Source organism: Xenopus laevis, chromosome 2S (genome assembly GCF_017654675.1).
Source record: "Xenopus laevis strain J_2021 chromosome 2S, Xenopus_laevis_v10.1, whole genome shotgun sequence".
Taxonomy (NCBI): domain Eukaryota; kingdom Metazoa; phylum Chordata; class Amphibia; order Anura; family Pipidae; genus Xenopus; species Xenopus laevis.
This window is the reverse complement of record NC_054374.1, coordinates 107,703,392-107,721,599: the sequence shown is the minus strand read 5'-3', so window position 1 is coordinate 107,721,599 and position 18,208 is coordinate 107,703,392. Positions and strand designations below refer to the sequence as shown.

At 37.7% G+C, this 18,208-nt stretch overlaps 1 protein-coding gene across 12 annotated transcripts in view; it reads left to right on the top strand.

Moving 5' to 3' along the window:
• Positions 1-18,208, top strand: part of arhgef7.S (Rho guanine nucleotide exchange factor 7 S homeolog) — a 95,031-nt gene that overhangs the window by 13,403 nt on the left and 63,420 nt on the right. For 10 of the 12 annotated variants that reach the window (XM_041583125.1, XM_041583128.1, XM_041583126.1 and 7 more), the window contains exons 2-3: positions 789-872; positions 16,523-16,607. In XM_041583125.1, the coding sequence (XP_041439059.1) occupies positions 789-872; positions 16,523-16,607 (169 nt within the window). Of the gene's footprint in view, positions 1-497; positions 677-788; positions 873-16,522; positions 16,608-18,208 lie in introns of those variants that run through there. The other 2 variants (XM_041583133.1, XM_041583132.1) reach the window with 2 other exon arrangements.

The following is an 18,208-nucleotide window of genomic DNA, read 5'->3' as shown; positions in this document are numbered from 1 at the left end:
TGCCTTCTGAACATTTAAGTAAGGCATTAATTCATCTTTAGGGTTGCCACCTTTCTTGGAAAAAAATATTCCTGTATTCTTTTCCTGTCAATAGGGAGGCATCAAGCATCATTGTGACACCCTATAATGTGAGGTACAACAGTAGGGGGTTCATTGGCAGGGCCCTGGGAATCAATGCTTAGCACTGTTATAAATGTATGGAGCTCCACTGAAGAAATGGGTTTCTGATGGCAGCCCTGCATTTGAGAATGTTGCCTTTTTTTCCGAAAAAAAATCAAAAGTGGCAGGATATGGTGAAAGCAGCAGCATTTTACTTGAAAATACGGATCCTAATAATAACACTAGTAGCAGGTTAATGCATAGATTTCGTATATCGAGACATAAGCATTGATATTGTATTCAAAAGCATTCCAGATGGTGCAGAACTACAAGTACCACCAGATGAGTTACTGGAATGCTATAGTTATCACTGGGCTAATGTACGTGGATAACAGACTGCGCCCATAGCGTGCAAGCTTTATACAGAGACAAGGGTGCAAGCAAAACTCTTCCCCCTGGATCTGAGGGTGGGCGAGAGATGCTCTTCCCTACACGTCATTTCCTGAACTAGGATTTGCTTCCTGGTAAGCAATCAAAAAACACGTTCACATTTGCATGGATAAACAAATATAGAGAGGTAAAGGAAAAGTAGAGGTTGGGATAGAGAACGCTGGTGCGTGTTTGTTTGTGTGAGCGGTGCCCTGCAGGCATGTTGTGCGTCGGTAACCAGCTGTCCGCTCTCATTGCAGGTGTACCCCGAGCCGCGCACTGACACCGAGTGCCTGGGAAACATCAGGGAGTTCCTGCGAGGCTGCAGCGCCTTCAACTTGGAAGTAAGTGTCCTGCTTCTCTTTCCCTACGGACAGGTATATAACACTTGTTCTACGTCCCTTTTGTTTTAAGGTTATTGCGTAAAATCGAATTGCAAGGGAACGTATTGTATGCTCTCTCTTGTGTTCTGGACGTGTGACTCTTGAAACAGAGAAGCAGAAGTCCCTTCACCTCCTCTTTGTCTGTTATTCAGCTGGCTTCTGTTTCATTAGTCACAACCAGCAGTGTACAGCCTACAAACAGATGCATTAATCATGTATATTAGAAAGCTGCTTAAAATGATAGTTTGTTTTTTTTTGGGTGGAGATTCGCTTTAAGTCTCAAAACATATTGCAGTTAATGTAATCATGACCCAGCTGTGGCTGTCTGTCTCTCTTCCTTCACTGGCACCCAGCTGGCTTGCAGATAAAACAAACAAAACAATCTTTTGTAATGAAATGTTAACTCTGAAATGTTGTTTTAGTGTGAGCAAGTACCAGTGTCTTCTTTATGCAGTTTTTAGAGACTGTGTGTTCCGCAGAGTGAGTGGCAAGTAGTTAATTTTGTGTGTCTGTGTGCTGGTGTCATATGTCCATGATATGCAAGATGTATGTATAACTCTGGACATGATCAAGGCACCTACCTAGGGTGCAACGATAGGGGAGTGCTGGGCAGGTACCTGTTAAAGGGTCTTTTGCCTACCCCTAGTATTTATTCACTCTCCCTTCTCCTCTCCTCCCCTCTGCTGCTCTGCTCTGAGTCTCCCCTCCACTGCTCACCCCTCCGCTGATTACCCCTCTATCACTACAGCCCCGTGCAACATCATTGCATATGTGTTCACACGCTCATAGGGGTGGGGGAGCGATGTGGCCGGCTGGCTTGCCCGTGGGTGCCCTGTCGGCTTGGCACGGCCCTGATATTTATGATTTTATTCAACAGCAGTTCTTTCTGTGCGAGTGCAGAGACAGCTACTAAAGTTAAGGTAGAAGGAATAAATGGTTTAACTGTTGTCACTGTATAAAAATGCTTCAAGTTGAAACCAGTTATGACCATAAATGATGACATCACTAAGCACTGTTTATAATGGTATAATACACAAAAGCCATGAATATCTTGTAAATTCTATCCTTATAAACGGTGAGTTCTTATGTCATTTCTGTCACATGACTCACTGAAATTTGTGTATTATAATAAAGTACCCCCAGTTGCAAAATATGAGGATATTAGAAGTTACCTCGGAGTTCCATGACCTTTAAAAAAACACTCTGCCTTCAGCCTCGTGTTTTTATATGGTCATGGAACTCCTCGGTAACTTATAATATCCTTATATTTTACAAGATGCGGTACTTTATTTATTATATAATTTACAGGATGTTCATGCTGTTGTGTCTTATGACTAAATAAAGAGGCTTTATACTTTTTAGTATAGTTGATACTATCATTCTGTTTTCCAGTTTCTTCTGTTCTAAGGCTAATGGCACACATGGCATTTTTGATGGTGGAAAAACCCTGGAGGGGAGATGCCACTCTGTACCCACACAGGGGACGTTTGCATTTTTCAGCAAAAGTTGCTTTATTTACCCTTAGAGACGGGTGATATTCCTGTCAGTGCTACTGACTGGGGGTAGTAAGAAGCCATTTGGTATTTTCCCTCAAGTGAAGAAAATACAACAATTGTATGTCTGAAATATTTTTCAAATTATTTGCTTGTATAGCAAAGTGTCTGGTTTTGTTGTTGGTCAACAACAAAATAGGACTAATGCAACGTCCAACAAGTAAAGATGGGCTGTTTTACCATTACACCAAAAATCAGTCAGTGAGAGGTAATTGTTGCACCAGCACAAATTCTGGACCTTTAATCCATTCCCTGCCAGTGGTTTCTCTGGAACTGTGTAATCATTTATGGACCCTACAGGCTTTTTTTTTGCGTTTCTCATGCATTTGAGATGCAATCAGAGCTTACTTAAACACATCCGCTTATTAATTCAATTATATTTTTCCTGTTGTACTGAAAGGCACCTTCAATTTAGCCCACTTTGCCACAGTAGTGCTAGAATTAAAAATGTTAGTTTACTTAAAAATTGTTGTAGATGCAAACATACTTCAGGTTTTGGAACTCTTCCAAAATAAGTTGTTTCCATGAAGTGTTTTGTGTAGTATAAACTTGTTTGTGAATATTGGGGAACTAGGCCTATTATGCCTAGGGCAACTGAAGTCTGCACGGATTTATTTTGATTTAATCTGTTTTACATATTAACACTTCAGGTGCACCACCATTTCACTTCTCATTAAATTCACATACATGATGTATAATGACAGTTCAGGCATTGGGATTTTGGGTTTGAGGATCAGAGATCCCACTAAGGCACTATGTATAGCTGCAAGTTTCAAGACTTCTTTCAACTATGGCCCAGTTTACAAACTGTTTGAAATATGGATCTTGACATGGTTTAGCCCTCTTGGTAATGTCTAAATCTAGGGAGAGCCAGAGATCAGTTTGGGGGTACAGTAGTTCTTGCATAACTGTATGGGGTCCTTGGCTGGCCTGATTATTTCCCAGGCCCAATCAATAGTTGACTAAACCCTACTTATATATTGATTGGTTATTAGAGCTGTAGCATAATTCTAGTTGCTTTTAGTAACTTGAGGTAGTTTTTGTCCACCCTTGTTATTATTAATGATTACATAATTAATTGTTACAAATTTATAACCAGGTTCTGTTTTTTTTTAATAAATGTAATTTGGCATTTGCATTTTTAGTTTATCATATCAAAATTTAGTAATAAAAACATTGCTTCTTGTCGGATGTTTTCTAAATAAAAGGAATATTTCACTTTTAAGTTAAAGGACCAGTAACATCAAAATTTTTTTTAAAAAAATTCGTTAGTATTCAACGAAAAATAAACACCAAGACAAATTAAACTTTTAAATTTCAAAGCCTTTATTAAGAAATAACTTACCGAAACTTCACTTCCTGTCCTCTGCAAAAAAGGCGATACGTTGACCATCCATCCTGCAGAGCTGACAGTCTGCAGCGCTTCCCCTATTCCCAGAAGCAGCAGCAGCAGTAGCAGGTACTGGGAGAGCTGGATCAGTGGGGTGTGCATGCCACCTGCTCCCCATCGATGTGCCCATCTGAGTGTGCCCAGGGCTGGCAGTGCCCCTGCTGAATCCTCCCAACAGAAAACGGCACCTCGTCTACTCCTCAGTGACTCATTCCATGTCTCCTGCCCTCAGCGCCGTGCAGCAGCAGCAGTATGTCCAGCGGCAGCCCCCACAGCATCTTGTCCAACAGGTCCGTTAGTCTGGAGGCTGCCCGCTGCTGCAGGAGAAGGCGGAAGAGCCATGCAGGCGCCTACCCGGTGTCCAGCCTCAACTCCATGGAGTTGCCTTGCTGAGCCAGTGTGTTGGTCTGGTGCGGGGAGTTGAAATCGCTGACTCTGCCAATGTGATACACCGCCCTGCTGTCAGAGATGTGGATGCTGCGATACTGCTTATTATACCGATTATTGCCCAAGCTCGCACAGATGCTGTGGGGGCTGCCGCTGGACATACTGCTGCTGCTGCACGGCGCTGAGGGCAGGAGACATGGACTGAGGAGGAGACGAGGTGCCGGTTTCTGTTAGGAGGATTCAGCAGCGGGCACTGCCAGCGCCGGGCACACTCAGATGGGCACATCGATGGGGAGCAGGTGGCATGCACACCCCACTGATCCAGCTCTCCCAGTACCTGCTACTGCTGCTGCTGTTTCTGGGAATAGGGGAAGCGCTGCAGAATGTCACTAGAATAGCCAGGAGGAGAAATCGAGCTCTGCAGGATGGATGGTCGCCGTATCGCCTTTTTTGCAGAGGACAGGAAGTGAAGTTTCGGTAAGTTTCTTAATAAAGGCTTTGAAATTTAAAAGTTTAATTTGTCTTGGTGTTTATTTTTCGTTGAATACTAACGAATCTTTGAAAATTTTTTTTTGATGTTACTGGTCCTTTAAGGGAAAATATAACCCCATTTTGTCATGAGCTCATTCAGTTGGGCTAATAGAGAAAAGGTACATAAACAGTATCTGGTCTTTTGTAAATATTTGTGTTTTTGATTTTTACAGAGACAACCCTGATTCCATAGATTCAGAGACACATTTATCAAAGGTCGAATTGATGTGAGTTTTTAAAATCTCCCATGAACTCGAAATTCGGGCAATTTATTTAAAAAAAACCCCACTATTTTGCAAACTCTGATGAATAGGCTCGACCTGAAAACTCGAATTGGATTAGAATCTTAAAGAGTATGATAAATCCCGAAAAGCGAATTTGAATTTTGAAAAAAACTCAAATCAAATTTTAACAATTCCCTAGTCGAATTTGACAGTTTTGACCATAAAAAAACTCAAAAATTCTATTTGAATTTTCAATACGACCCTTGATAAAGCTGCCCCTGAGAGTTAACCATGATATTCTTCTTTGTGTTTGTTGTCTATGTGTTTGCTTATTCCCACTACTGATAGATTCTCACTATAATGCAATTCCTTGTCATTTTCTATTGCGAACTAATGGATTCTGGGACTTGAAGACCCTTTGCTTTCCAGAGAATCTTTGCACGACCCACTATGGACATAAAGTCCTGAAATTCATCGCTTTACAGTGGAACAAAGTGTGTGTGTGGTTGTATTATACTGTCAGCATAAGACATCGTGGGAAATACCATGTTGGATGTATCATGGTTTCCTTCAATCTGTTAAATCCGATGTATAAAAAAAGAAAAATATTTATATCTGGAAGTTCAGATACCTCTTCTATATTTTCTGTTTCATTTTTAGTATAGTATAGTCCTGATCTTATCAACATTCCCTTGTTTGTATATGTTTTTATTTTTATATTTTTTTAATAAATGATCTTCCACTTATTTCTCTTGTCTGCAATTTCAAATACCGTACTATCTGATTGTTGGGGAACTGACCCCGACAATAAAGAAAACCTCATTGTTCAACGAGGCTAGAATTTTTTTTTTATATATATAGTATTCCTTTTCTTTCTATTCAAGCTTTTCCTATTCATCTTCTAGTATGTTATTTAAAATATTGTCTTGCTGTTATGGTAAATTGGACCATTAGCAACCAGATAGCTTCTGAAATTCCAAACTGGAGAGCTTCTGAACAAAAATCTAAAGAAAGAAAAGTTAAAAGAACAAACTAGCAGTTGCAAATTGTCTCCGAATACTCAAAGTTAATTTAAAGGTAAAAATCCTGTTGAAATCCACAGTATGTGCTATTGGTTCATTGTACAGAAATAAATATGACCTGGTTGTTTAATTAATCATTTTAGGAAATCAACTTTGCTGTTTTGAAACAAGAATCGAATTATGGAGATGGAAATACAAAATGCCCTAAAACCCTATCCGTACTGGGTAGCAAGCTATATGTTTGTAAATGTATGTGTCTTAGAAAAGGCACTTGTTGTAAACAGAACCTGTTTAATCACAGTGAATTTAACGTTTGAAACATTTGATATGTAGGTTATGAGTTTTGGGGCTATGCTTGGCCTTCAATATTAGTTCTATTGAACCGACAACTTGCAGCCTTTTTTACACTAAGAGGTTGAGTTTAGGCCTGTAGATATTTTTAGCTTATGTGATTTAACAGTAACCAATTGCTGGCCAAATAAAGAAAAAAACAACTAATTTAGCGCATGCCTACATTATTGCCCTTGCAGGTAAAATGGCACCTTTCACCCCATGCCCTTCTGTTGTCTGGATGACTCTGCCTGAGGCATAGGTTTCTGGACTTTTTAGACTTAAATCTCCTTTTTGAGTTACATCTTTTGCTGCTTTTTGTCAGGTAACAGAACAGTAAACAACCGCATACCTCACAACTGTCTCGTATTCTGTGGGACAGTCGCAAATTTGACAGCTTAGTCCGCAGTCCCGGATTTTTATTAAAAAGTCCAAGTTTCTCTTTGATCTCCTGCACTGATGGCAGAAAGGATACAGAGTTTCTGAAACTTAAAATTAAAATAAGAGGCTTTTTTGGCAGAGATCCCAGACCACGCAGCACCTGCACTTAGATACATTTGTAACAATTTAGGATAAGCAAAGCTACAACTTTAACTAAAAAGGTAAGCAAGTCTCGTGACAGAACTGAGACTCCGCTTAAAGGACAATTTCATCTATATTAGCAAAACTCTAATAAAACACTGCTGACAAATTTGGTTAATTGTACATGGTTATTAGGGGATGCGGCCATAAAATGGGCTTGTTAAAAAATGTTTTGCAATGAAACATGCGCCAGATCTTTTTGTTCCTCTTTCTGTTTTTGAAACGTTGGCAGGTATGCAACAGCTAACCCAAATTTAACCATGGTTTTCAGACTAGGGTCAGCCTCTTCACTGATAGGGATTTTTATTAAAAATAAGAAACTTAACAATAAACAAGATCAAACTTCAAAAGTTCATAGCAAACAAATGAAATTATAGAATCCTCTTCACTGATAGGGCCTCCCAATTTGGTAACCACTGACCTAGGACATTCTGGCGTTCTATAATACTCACTGTATATCTAGTGTGACTTTGCTTCACAATCCAGGAGTGGTTGGTTACCTGCAGGCCCGGATTTGTGTAAAGGCCTCCCAGGCCTTGGGTGGCTGAATTTTAGGGGGTAGCATGCTGCCCAACCATAACCACACTGGTTTAGAAACACTGGGGATACACAGGAGATACAAGAGTGTTTAAAATTTCTCGTGCACCAATCCCCATTGCTCCATTCCCGATGATGGGAATTTGTGCAAATAAAGGGGGGGGGAACGACAAACCGCATCGGGCCTCGGGGTGGCCGCTATGTAAATCCATATAGTCAACTACAAGATTCCTCTGCACTCAACCTATTATCAATATATTTAAGACAGAGACATTTTGTGCATACTGCTACTGAAAAATGCCTTACCCTTTAAACAACACAGGGATTGTTTGTCCATATATTGCAATATATTTAAGCTGGCCAACTACGTCAAAGTCATCCCATATCTGGCCAGTCCTACGCTTAATTTTCATCTGATTCATTAAGAATTCAATTGCTTAATTATACATTTTACAAAGGGACTAAGTTTTACCTGCAACTTACTAGCTGCTTTCAAAGTAAAACTCCCAAACTTGGCTGCCCTTTTATTAGACACCAGTGGGATCACCTGACTATAGCTGGGAGGGGTGGGAGCTACAACATGGAGCTGGTCACTGCTCCTGTATAACTATAACAAACAAGGGAAAGTTGTGCTCACCACTATTTTTTAAAACCATTAGGCGGGGGTGCAATGAGGGTGTGACCACAAAATACATATAGTCAACTACAAGAGGTCCTCTGCACTCAACCCATTATATGGACAAACAATCCCTGTGTTGTTTAAAGGGTAAGGCATTTTTCAGTAGCAGTATGCACAAAATGTCTCTGTCTTAAATATATTGATAATGGGTTGAGTGCAGAGGAATCTTGTAGTTGACTATATGTATTTTGTGGTCACACCCTTATTGCACCCCCGCCTAATGGTTTTAAAAAATAGTGGTGAGCACAACTTTCCCTTGTTCGCTATGTAAATCCAGCCCTGGTTACCTGCATAAGCAAGTGTCTTGTTTAAAGCTAAAATGTGTGCAATTTGGAGTGTTCATTCTGGCAGAACAGTGTTTTTTTCCCCTGGCAGTGAAACACCCAAAATTACCTGTGCATGTATGGACTTTTTCAGTTTCAAGCTCTGATTGTGGCCTTAAGGGGCAATGTAATAAAAGTTGGTAATGGAAAAACTATTCGCAATGCGATAAGTTATGCCTTTGCACGAAAAATTTTTGCTTTGGACGAATTTAATACAGCTTTTGCGAACCCTTAAACTGTTTAGCGACCACTTCCGACAGTGAAAGACCATATGTGAATTATATAGTTTGCGCCAATAAATGTAACAAAACTTCTTACTGAAAAAGTTATGTTTGCGCCAAAAGATTACGACACCTTCAATCACTTCTTAAGAGTGCGCAATTAAAATTCGCAATGCAATAACCGTTTAAGGAACAATATAACATTGCGAGATGTGGATTTTTAGTTTTATTGGTGCAAATTGTTTTTCTCTTTGGGACTTTAATTACATTCCAAATCTCTATTGTGTATCGTTGTTTTCTTTCACTATGTCCTTCAGAACCTTCTATTTTTTGCTGAGGATTTGGTTGTGCACATTGTCTGATCAGGATCCACTGGTGTGTGTGCTAGTACGTAACAAACAACTGGAGTGTCCTTCTTTTTCTGTTTCTTGGGTAGTTTAAACCTCATATTATTATACCATCAAGCAAATTGATGCAGTAATACTGCTTGAGCAAATCGCCTTATAATTGTAGTGCAGGCTAATGACATTCATGCATACAATTCATCTTTTTCCAGCATGCCATATTTACTTACTTTTAGGAAAACTATCTTATTTATTCACTTTCTGCTGTCTGTGCAAGTGAGAGAAGGAATATGTGGTTAAGTGTGACAGCTGCCAGTTTTAGTCTTCTCTCTTTTTTTTGTTTCTAATCTGCTTTGATTTGTGCAGATAATCAAATCAGATTTTTTTTATAAAAAATCATTTTTCTCTAATAAAGCGTTAGACTTATTTAGTTTATTTAATGTTAATTAATTTATTAGTAGACTTAAGATATGTTGATCTAAATTATGGAAAGTCTCGATATCCAGAATACTGCAGGTCCCGAGCATTCTGGTTAAGTCTTATACCTGTACAAGCATTAACTTCACTGACCATTCTGCTAGTTAAGTTCACAATGACAAATCTCTGACCAGTCTTAGCAAATTAGCAAGTGTTCTGCACCCACAATTGCAAGCTGTACTGTTACTGTACAGCTTTATATTACTTCAGTATTTAGCTGCAATTAGTAGAGCTTTACTGAGACACAAAAAATGTCTTTGAGTTGGATTATTGTAATACAAAGGATAACCAATGCAGATTGTACCTTTTGTTTCCAAAAGCAAATAAAAAAATGCTATTAGTTTAAGAGCTAAGGCAAAGTTTAGAGAGGGAGAATTTTATGACAGTGTTTGATCACAGATTTTTGAAGTAATGTAGCTTTTAATGTCTCCAGAATGCATGTCTCTTGGTTTAAAATTTCTAGTGGGCCAAAATGTTGCTGTATATTTCGCTTACCACCTATACAAAATGGCATTACGTTTCTCAGTGGGCCAACGGTATTTAAGATGTGTTTTGTAATACTGAAATTGCAGATTACCTCTCTAGATTCAGACTTGTAACCACTGGAAAAGTTTAATTCTCCATGTTTTAGAATTCATGGATGGTTCATTCACAATTCAAATACTGTCAGGTTTGTGGTTGTTTAGGGTTACCATGGGAATAATTCCATGGTAAATTTTGGTTTACATATTGTAATAAGGTTGGACACAAGGTGAAAGCACTGCAGCTATTGTCTAAAATACTTATATGAAGTCTTGGTCTTAAGTTGCCATACTACCTTTCCAAACCAAAGGGCATCTTTTCGGTTCTAAGTGAACATAGAACTCTGCAGTCTGCCAGATTGAATAGGAGCATATTTTTCAAAGTGGGGAAGTGTGAGCTTGTATCAGCCCCAGGGTCTTTTCATTTCACGTTTTAGCTTGTATTCCCCTAAATTAGTTTCATGACTTCCAAATGACCTTATGCAATGTCCTATTGGGAAAAAAGGTATCAGAATGTTATAACAAGCCTATAATCGTAACAGGCAATATATATGGAACAATCTTTTGTTTCCATATTTGTTTTCTAGACATTATGTAGTTGTGAGCAGCAAAGATTGCTCTGCTGATGTAACCTCAGCCGCAGTAAATAATGTCCTTCATTGGCCAAATTATTGTTAAAAAGGAATACTAAGTAAAAGATTTTGGAAAAAGCTGCTCCCTGCAATGTCGTCATCCCTATTTTAATTTGGAGCAAAATCTGCAATTACAAAATAATTTTCTTCTAAATCCATAATTGATTGCCCACCCTGACTCCATATAATGGTTCCCTAGGTCCTGGATTTAAGTTGTCACTCTCTAGTCCAGATTCATTATAGGCAGGGGACAGTTATCCTTGAAACACAATAAGGGTAATTTATGTGACCTTCTGTGCTCATTAGAAAACACTTGTGCCCCCTGCACTGAGTGTGGGGTGACAAATCAGGGAAGAGCAGCAGCTTGTACCTTCTCCTTTTCTGTACCTTGCACCTCTATTTCCAAAAGCAAGACACTATCTTCATATAACTTTAAAAATTGCTCAGCTTTGGCTGTGATGAAATGCCTTGTATGTTGTGCTTCAATCAACATGGAAAATACATAAGTGTTTTAAAAACAAAGGAGTCAGAAGTACCATAAATTGAGGAGCTGGAGTCAAAGGATTATGTGCAGATTCCACAGCTCTGGTATTAAGAACCACAGGTCTCTGCACTCAAAGGCCTGCAGCTACTTGCATAATGCTGCACACAGTGGGCAAAGTGCAGATTGAAGGCTTTTTTTTTCTTTCCCACACTGCATGTGGCATTGTAAATGAGCCCTCGTGTGTTTGTGTGAACACTTATAAATGTGCTACTAAAACTCAACTTTTTCTCATAACATACCTCCCAACATTTTGGAAATAGAAAGAGGGACAAAAACATTTGGCGCACATAGAGTTGCAAAATTTTTTCCACCACGCCCATTTTTGTGACCCCCTAATTACCATGTCCATTTTACAAAATTTGGCAGATTATGAAAGTTTGAACTTATTTCTGTGGTTTTCATGTATTAACAGTTTTGCTATTGAAGGTGAATTGCCCTTTCAGTTGTGTTCTTATCTTATCTAAAACCGTTACATAAGTATGTATTCTGGGCTCTCTGCCAAGAGCCAATTAAGTTAGAAACTTCGTATCTTTTTCTGGCAGTTCAGTGCAGCAGATCAAAGAGAAACTCGGGACATATCAGTCCATATCCTGGACTGCGGGTTGTGCTGTCAAATACGGGACTGTCCTGCTCAAAACGGGACGGTTTGGAGGTATGCTATAATTTAAAAAAAAAAATAAAATCTGTATAATAAATAAATAATATAATATAATATAATAAAAGTCCTTTTCAAATTAAACATGAAACATAATATAATATAATGAAAGTCCTTTTCAAATTAAAAATGAACCTAAATTAATTTAAGTGCCCATACCTGTTAAAAAAGTTATTTAAAAAATCTCAACTATCAATCATATATTACCTGCCTTAGGCATAGAGGCATGACAGGTAATTACTTTCCCTTTCCATTTTTCACTTCCTAGATGTTACTGCACTCCTCACATTCCTCATCCCTCCTCATGTGCCTGGGCATGGGCATGAGGACCCATATTCTGTCACATAAACAAGATTTTTGAAAGATGCAAAACTTGCCTTAACAACAGTGTCCACAAAATGGCGACTCCCTGCTTACTTTGCCTGTTAACTCCCAAACTGAAGGAAACACAATTTAAATGTATATAATGTAAGTAAAGTTTACTTGGTTTATCTAAAAAGATAGAAAAGTATTTGGAACTATTTCTTCAGTTGACTGGTCCCCTTTAATTTAACAATAAATCTCATAGAAATTGTTTCAACTTCTCAGTGGGGGAAAAAGAGTTGCAACAGAATTGTGTGACTTTTTCGAGTTGTTGGCCAGAAAACTCAATTTTATCGGGTTAGTGAATGAAAACCAGCATCAAACACCCCAAAACTTTGGAGAATCCTGAACCTAAAACGTATTCCAATTGTTAAAGGGACCACCTGCTTTTGACTTCTACATGCTTTTGACTGGTTTTAGCTTAAGAATTTTTTGGATCCAGATTTTTAGCAGCTTCAGAGCATAATGAATCTTGAGTTTTTTCCCTTTAAAAACTTAGCCTGAAAAATTTGAGGTTTAATAAATAGGCCTCTACATGTCTGCCTGGATTGCATCCACAAATACTTGCAGGCATTAATTAATTTCATTATATTAGGCACTGTTCCCAAATTTCCTATTAAAGGCGGAAAGGCCATTAGGAGTTAAAAATACTGCAATAAAAGGGTTTTGCTGTGTTTTGTAATGACTGTTTAGGGCAGATAGTTTTCTTTTTACAGAAATGACAAACCCTGTAAATCGACATGCACTACAGATTTTTACACTGAATTGGTTTCAGGTATAAGACGCACAGATGCATGCAGAACATAAAAACATGATGCAATCTGTGCCCTGGTCATTCCACTGTTCCCTGCACCAGAACTGCTGTAGTGAACAGAAAATTCATACAGTCTACACAATAGCCCTGTGTGCTGTATTCATTGAATTCAAGTTATGTCATTTTAAAAAATGATCTTCACTAGGCAGAATCACAGAAAGATCCTACATTCATACGAGTAGTCCATTAACAGGCTAGAAGGCAACTGCCATCCCCAGCAGTTCACAGTTTGTTAAAACATGACAGGGTTATAACATTGTGAGTAGTAGTATGGCACCCAAATTGTTACAAATTGTAATAAGGCAAGACCATGCTACCACTTTAAGCCATTAGCCAGGCTGGCATATATCTGTCTGTCTATCATGTGTATGTGTGTGTGTATATGTATGTGTATATATATATATATATATATATATATATATATATATATATATATATATATATATATATATATATATATATATATATATATATATATATATATATATATATATATATATATATATATATATATATATATACACACACATATTTGTTGCATGTATATGTTGATGTGTATTATTTATATACAGCTTGGTGTCAAAGAGATGAGGATCTAGGCCATTACCACAGAGAGCAGAAATTTTAAATATATAGTTCTACATGTATACAAAGGGAGCAATACCCTGTAGAGCTTACAGTCTATAAATGGTATGTAAGTTAGAGATACAAATGTAATCCTGCTAAAAGTTTTATACATTCATTCTTTACTGTATATTTTCAAAAAAAAAAAAAAAAAAAAGTCACTTGAATATTCCCTTTACCAATTGCTTTATTAGGAACTCTTTACAGGGATTTAGTGCTGGCTAGGTTCCCACTTACTATGAGGCACAAAAGTAGGACTGATTCAGAGTTAGCAAGATGTCATTGTGTGATTTATTTTTTTGCTCAAGGTGTGTTACCGCCCAAAATATTGTGAAAGAATTGCCAGAAAAGTCCACGTTCAGGAGATCTTGGCAGGAAATCTCAGCATTTCCCAATAAATGCCTGTCTGTTGTATTTTGTTATTCTGTTGTCCAGCAATAAAAATGCTCTCCACTCACTGAGCAATAAATTTTGGAGCGAGCAGACTATGCCTTGAAGATAGGCAGAAACAAAATACTTGCTGTGACATAAGTCACTTACAGCAGTTTCTTGGCAAAGGAAATCTGAGGTTACATAGGGATAACATCTGAAGTATAGTTCTCTGTCAGACAGCGATTCCCTTGGATTGGCAGCAATATTCAATTAGCATGCAACGTATATATATTTAAAACACAATGAGTTATGTGTTCTCTTTTGCTCCAAAGCCAGTGTAAAATGCCTTTAAACCATTCTGGGTAGCAGAACATTCAGTTTTTTTTAACATTGCCAAGTAAGTAAAAATTTAAGATGGAAGATATTTCTGTTTAAATAATCATATATTGCGATACTGCCAAGAAACTTTCATGGCTTAGAAAATAAGTACATGCTCCAGGTAAACTCATTTACTTGTAGCTTTTGCTTATATATAAATCGCACAGCATTTTGAAGCTGGTTTTTAGACTCAAATTACTGTGCGGCTTGTGAATCTTTGCTTGAAGTTCACATTTTTCATAGTGTGAAAATAATCCTCCGATCTCCATAGTAATTAACTGATCTGTTTTTCTACCTAGATATAATCAAGTTCACACAATTCTGGTAACAAGTCTTTAAGAATATACTTGAATGTAATTCATGGCCTGATCTTGGTCATAGAGAACCAAGGATTCGGATTTATTGTGTGGGGCAATTCTAATCAACTTTTGCACTCTGGTTACACGGCAAACGTGAACATACTGTATGTAGCTATTGTTTATTATTATTATTATTATTATTATTATTACAGTGTTTTTAGAGCGCCAACATATTGCAATACTTTTAATTGTATAAGTAATACACAAATAGTTTTATTCTATCCAGTTTTAAAGATTTTTTTTTTTATAATTTGCTTTAAATTCTACACAAAATGAATCTCACTCTTTCAAATATTCTACAAGCATCCAATAACTGTTGCCAATACATTCAAATAGTTTTTTTTTTCCCCTTTGAAATTGTACGATTAGGTTCTACAGCCTTAAACCCACACAGGTTTTAAATATATTCACAAATATTCAAAAATAAATACTGCTAATTATATTTCTAGTCAAGCAGGGTCGCTCCTGCTATGAGCCAAAGTGAGGAACTTGCCTCAGGCGGCAGTGAGCGGCCAGTTACAAGGGGTGGCAAAAATCTGCCTCTTTTAACTTTAAGAGCCGAATTTCCAGGGCTGAACCCGGAAATTCGGCTCCGCTAGTGCAGAGAGCGCTTAGAAAGAGTAAGAGAAAATATCCAATAAGAAAAAGCTTAGAGACGTGTTTATGGATATGGCAAGATTTATGGCCCCAATTTAAATGCATACCTCCCAACTGTCCCGTTTTTTGCTGGACAGTCCCTATTTTGACAGATCAATCCACAGTTCCGGATTATTACTGATATGTCCTGATTTTCTCTTTGATCTCCTGCACTGAACAGCCAGACAAAGATACAAAGCTTCTAACTTAATTGGCTTATGGCAGAGAGCCCGGAATATGTGGCAGGTGCACTTAGATACTTGTAACAATTTAAGATAAGCAAAGAAGCAGTTGTAACAATTAAATGAAATTTAGAAATGTATTTTCTAAACGGTGTTTACTGTTCCACCCTAGAGTCTCATCAGCCTTATAATGATACCCATGCATTTGAAGTAGTCCACTGCAGCTCCCCATTCTTTGATCATAGAAGGCTATCTTTTGAGTGACTGTGGCACTGCACATGCTTTGTCTGCTCTGTGCTGCTGTTGAGGTCATTTGGGAAATCATTAAAACAAGAAAACAAAACCATTTTACTGGTAAAGTTGCATTTTGTTGCCAATTTTTCTGTTCAGTTCTCTCTCATTTATATTAGTTTTTAGTCACACTACTGCTTAATTGCTGGGGCAATCAGGACCCTAGCAACCAGATAGTTGCTGAAATTTTAAAGTGGAGAGCTGCTGAACAAAAAGCTAAATCCAATAATAAAAAATATAGAGCAATTGCAGTTTGTTTCTTTTTTTTTTTTCTTAAAACATTCTTACCATTAAAACATATTTAAAAATATCATTGTGAAAAATAAATGTGTCTAATTCTGTTAGAAAAGAGCTAATCAAAAGCATGCTTCCTCCATACGTGGGTTAGGTCTAGGTATGTCTCCTTCTGCCCAATCACAACATTCTAAATCTATTAGTATACATCCAGTAGGAAGCAGTGAGAAAGCCATGCATCCTGTTATTCATTCTACTTCTGGATGCTGTTGAATGAAGAGCTTCTGAAAGAGCACACAATGAAGGTCTATTGGCTGCCATATATTTGCAATTTGAGAATACACTGTTAACCATTATAGACTCCCCCCCCCCCTATAATAAACTATTCTTTCAATTTTTTTTGCAGACTTTTGATGCCAATGACCTCTATCAGGGGCAGAACTTCAACAAGGTGCTAAACTCCCTGGTGCTTCTCAACAAAGTTACAGCAGGTAAGTAAGAATAGTAATCCAGAGATTACTATAAAAGGAACGTATTTAGCTTTTTACCTATTTGCTTTCCCTTGACAAATCCTTTCTCCCTGAAGGTTGGGGTACCTCATTTTGAACCTAGGTATGTTTGCCCACTCCGTAAAAATGTGCCCCTTTTGTAGTTTGCTAATTTGTAATGATAATATGTATACACTGCACTGTTTAATATATTATTGTTTTGTGATAATTGTGCAATGTAACTTTTTCTGTGAATTTTTTCACAGTAAATTTGGCAGCAGATTGGAAGGCAGAATGGAAAATAACCCTTTGACAAAAGGCAGAATAGATCATGGCATAAATAAAAGCAAAATATAGATCAGTTGACCAATTACTAAGAATAGGCCAGTTTATAAAACACTGAAATTAATTTAAAGGTGAACCTTTCATTTAAACCCGTAGCACTCTCTTATCTTCCAGCTGTTTCCTCTGTGACCTACAGGACACAGGCTATAGTCCTGAACAATGAGTATACAGCTAAGCAGAGGGAAAACGGAAGTCCTATCCATCTCATGCATACAAATGCAGACACTCTGACTATTTATACAAACCTTTTCTTACGTTGTTTTACTGCTGTTTTCCTTTGTAACTATTGCTTCCATTCTTCAGGAATGCAGTGTGTATAGGATTTATATATTTTATAAATGTACTCCGTTTGCAACCTTTGCCCAGTCATAGTGCTCAAAATGGCACATGGAAATAATGAATGATTTTAGTGTCATATAGTTAGTACTACCTGTATTAGTAATTTTTCACTACTGAAAGAGTTCAAGTATACTTTTCTCTGGTTCTTCCTCTTACACCTATGAGCCATGGCACATATACTTCTCTTATCCCACAAGCTGGAATGCTGCATAAACTGCTACTTTATTTGTTTCCCAAGTATACATTTTTTGTGGATTTAGGCAGGGGTAATCAAGAATGGTGGGTGTATTGGTTCAATTCTAGTGCTTTTTAATTTGATTCAGGAAACACAGTGGCATGTGTGTACTACAGTATACTTCAGGATGTAAAAATCCGAAATACTAATTATGTTATGAAATTAAAAAAGGCCTGTAAAGGTCATAGAGAGAACAGAAGACATTAATGTAGGTTTTCATCGTTCTGCTCAATGCAAGTTGAGGGTGGTAGCTGGGCAACAAGACCACTCAGGGCATATGATATATGTGCTAGCCAGGAGCATGCACAGTTCTGCTTGAAGAACCAAACTTACAGTTTAAAAACGGAAATTTTAGCTCTTAAAGTAGACACTGTCAAAAGGCAGTATTTTGTAATGTGCTATTATCTGCAGTTTGCTGTGGGTATTTGGTGTGTGTGTGTGTGCTTGAGTGATGTCTTGAGCACACATGATACCATGTGGGGAATAATACCGCACCAATGTGCAGTGGTACAAGTAAACCTGTAAAATATATCTGGGGGTGTGGACCACATTTACTACATAGCCTGAATTTCTACATTGACTTAAGTAGCTGTGTGTTTTTTTTTGTTTTTTGTTTTTTTTTACTGTGAGCTGCTGACTCTGCCCCTTTAGTCCGAGTCATTAGCTCATTGACCCGTGTCTGGAG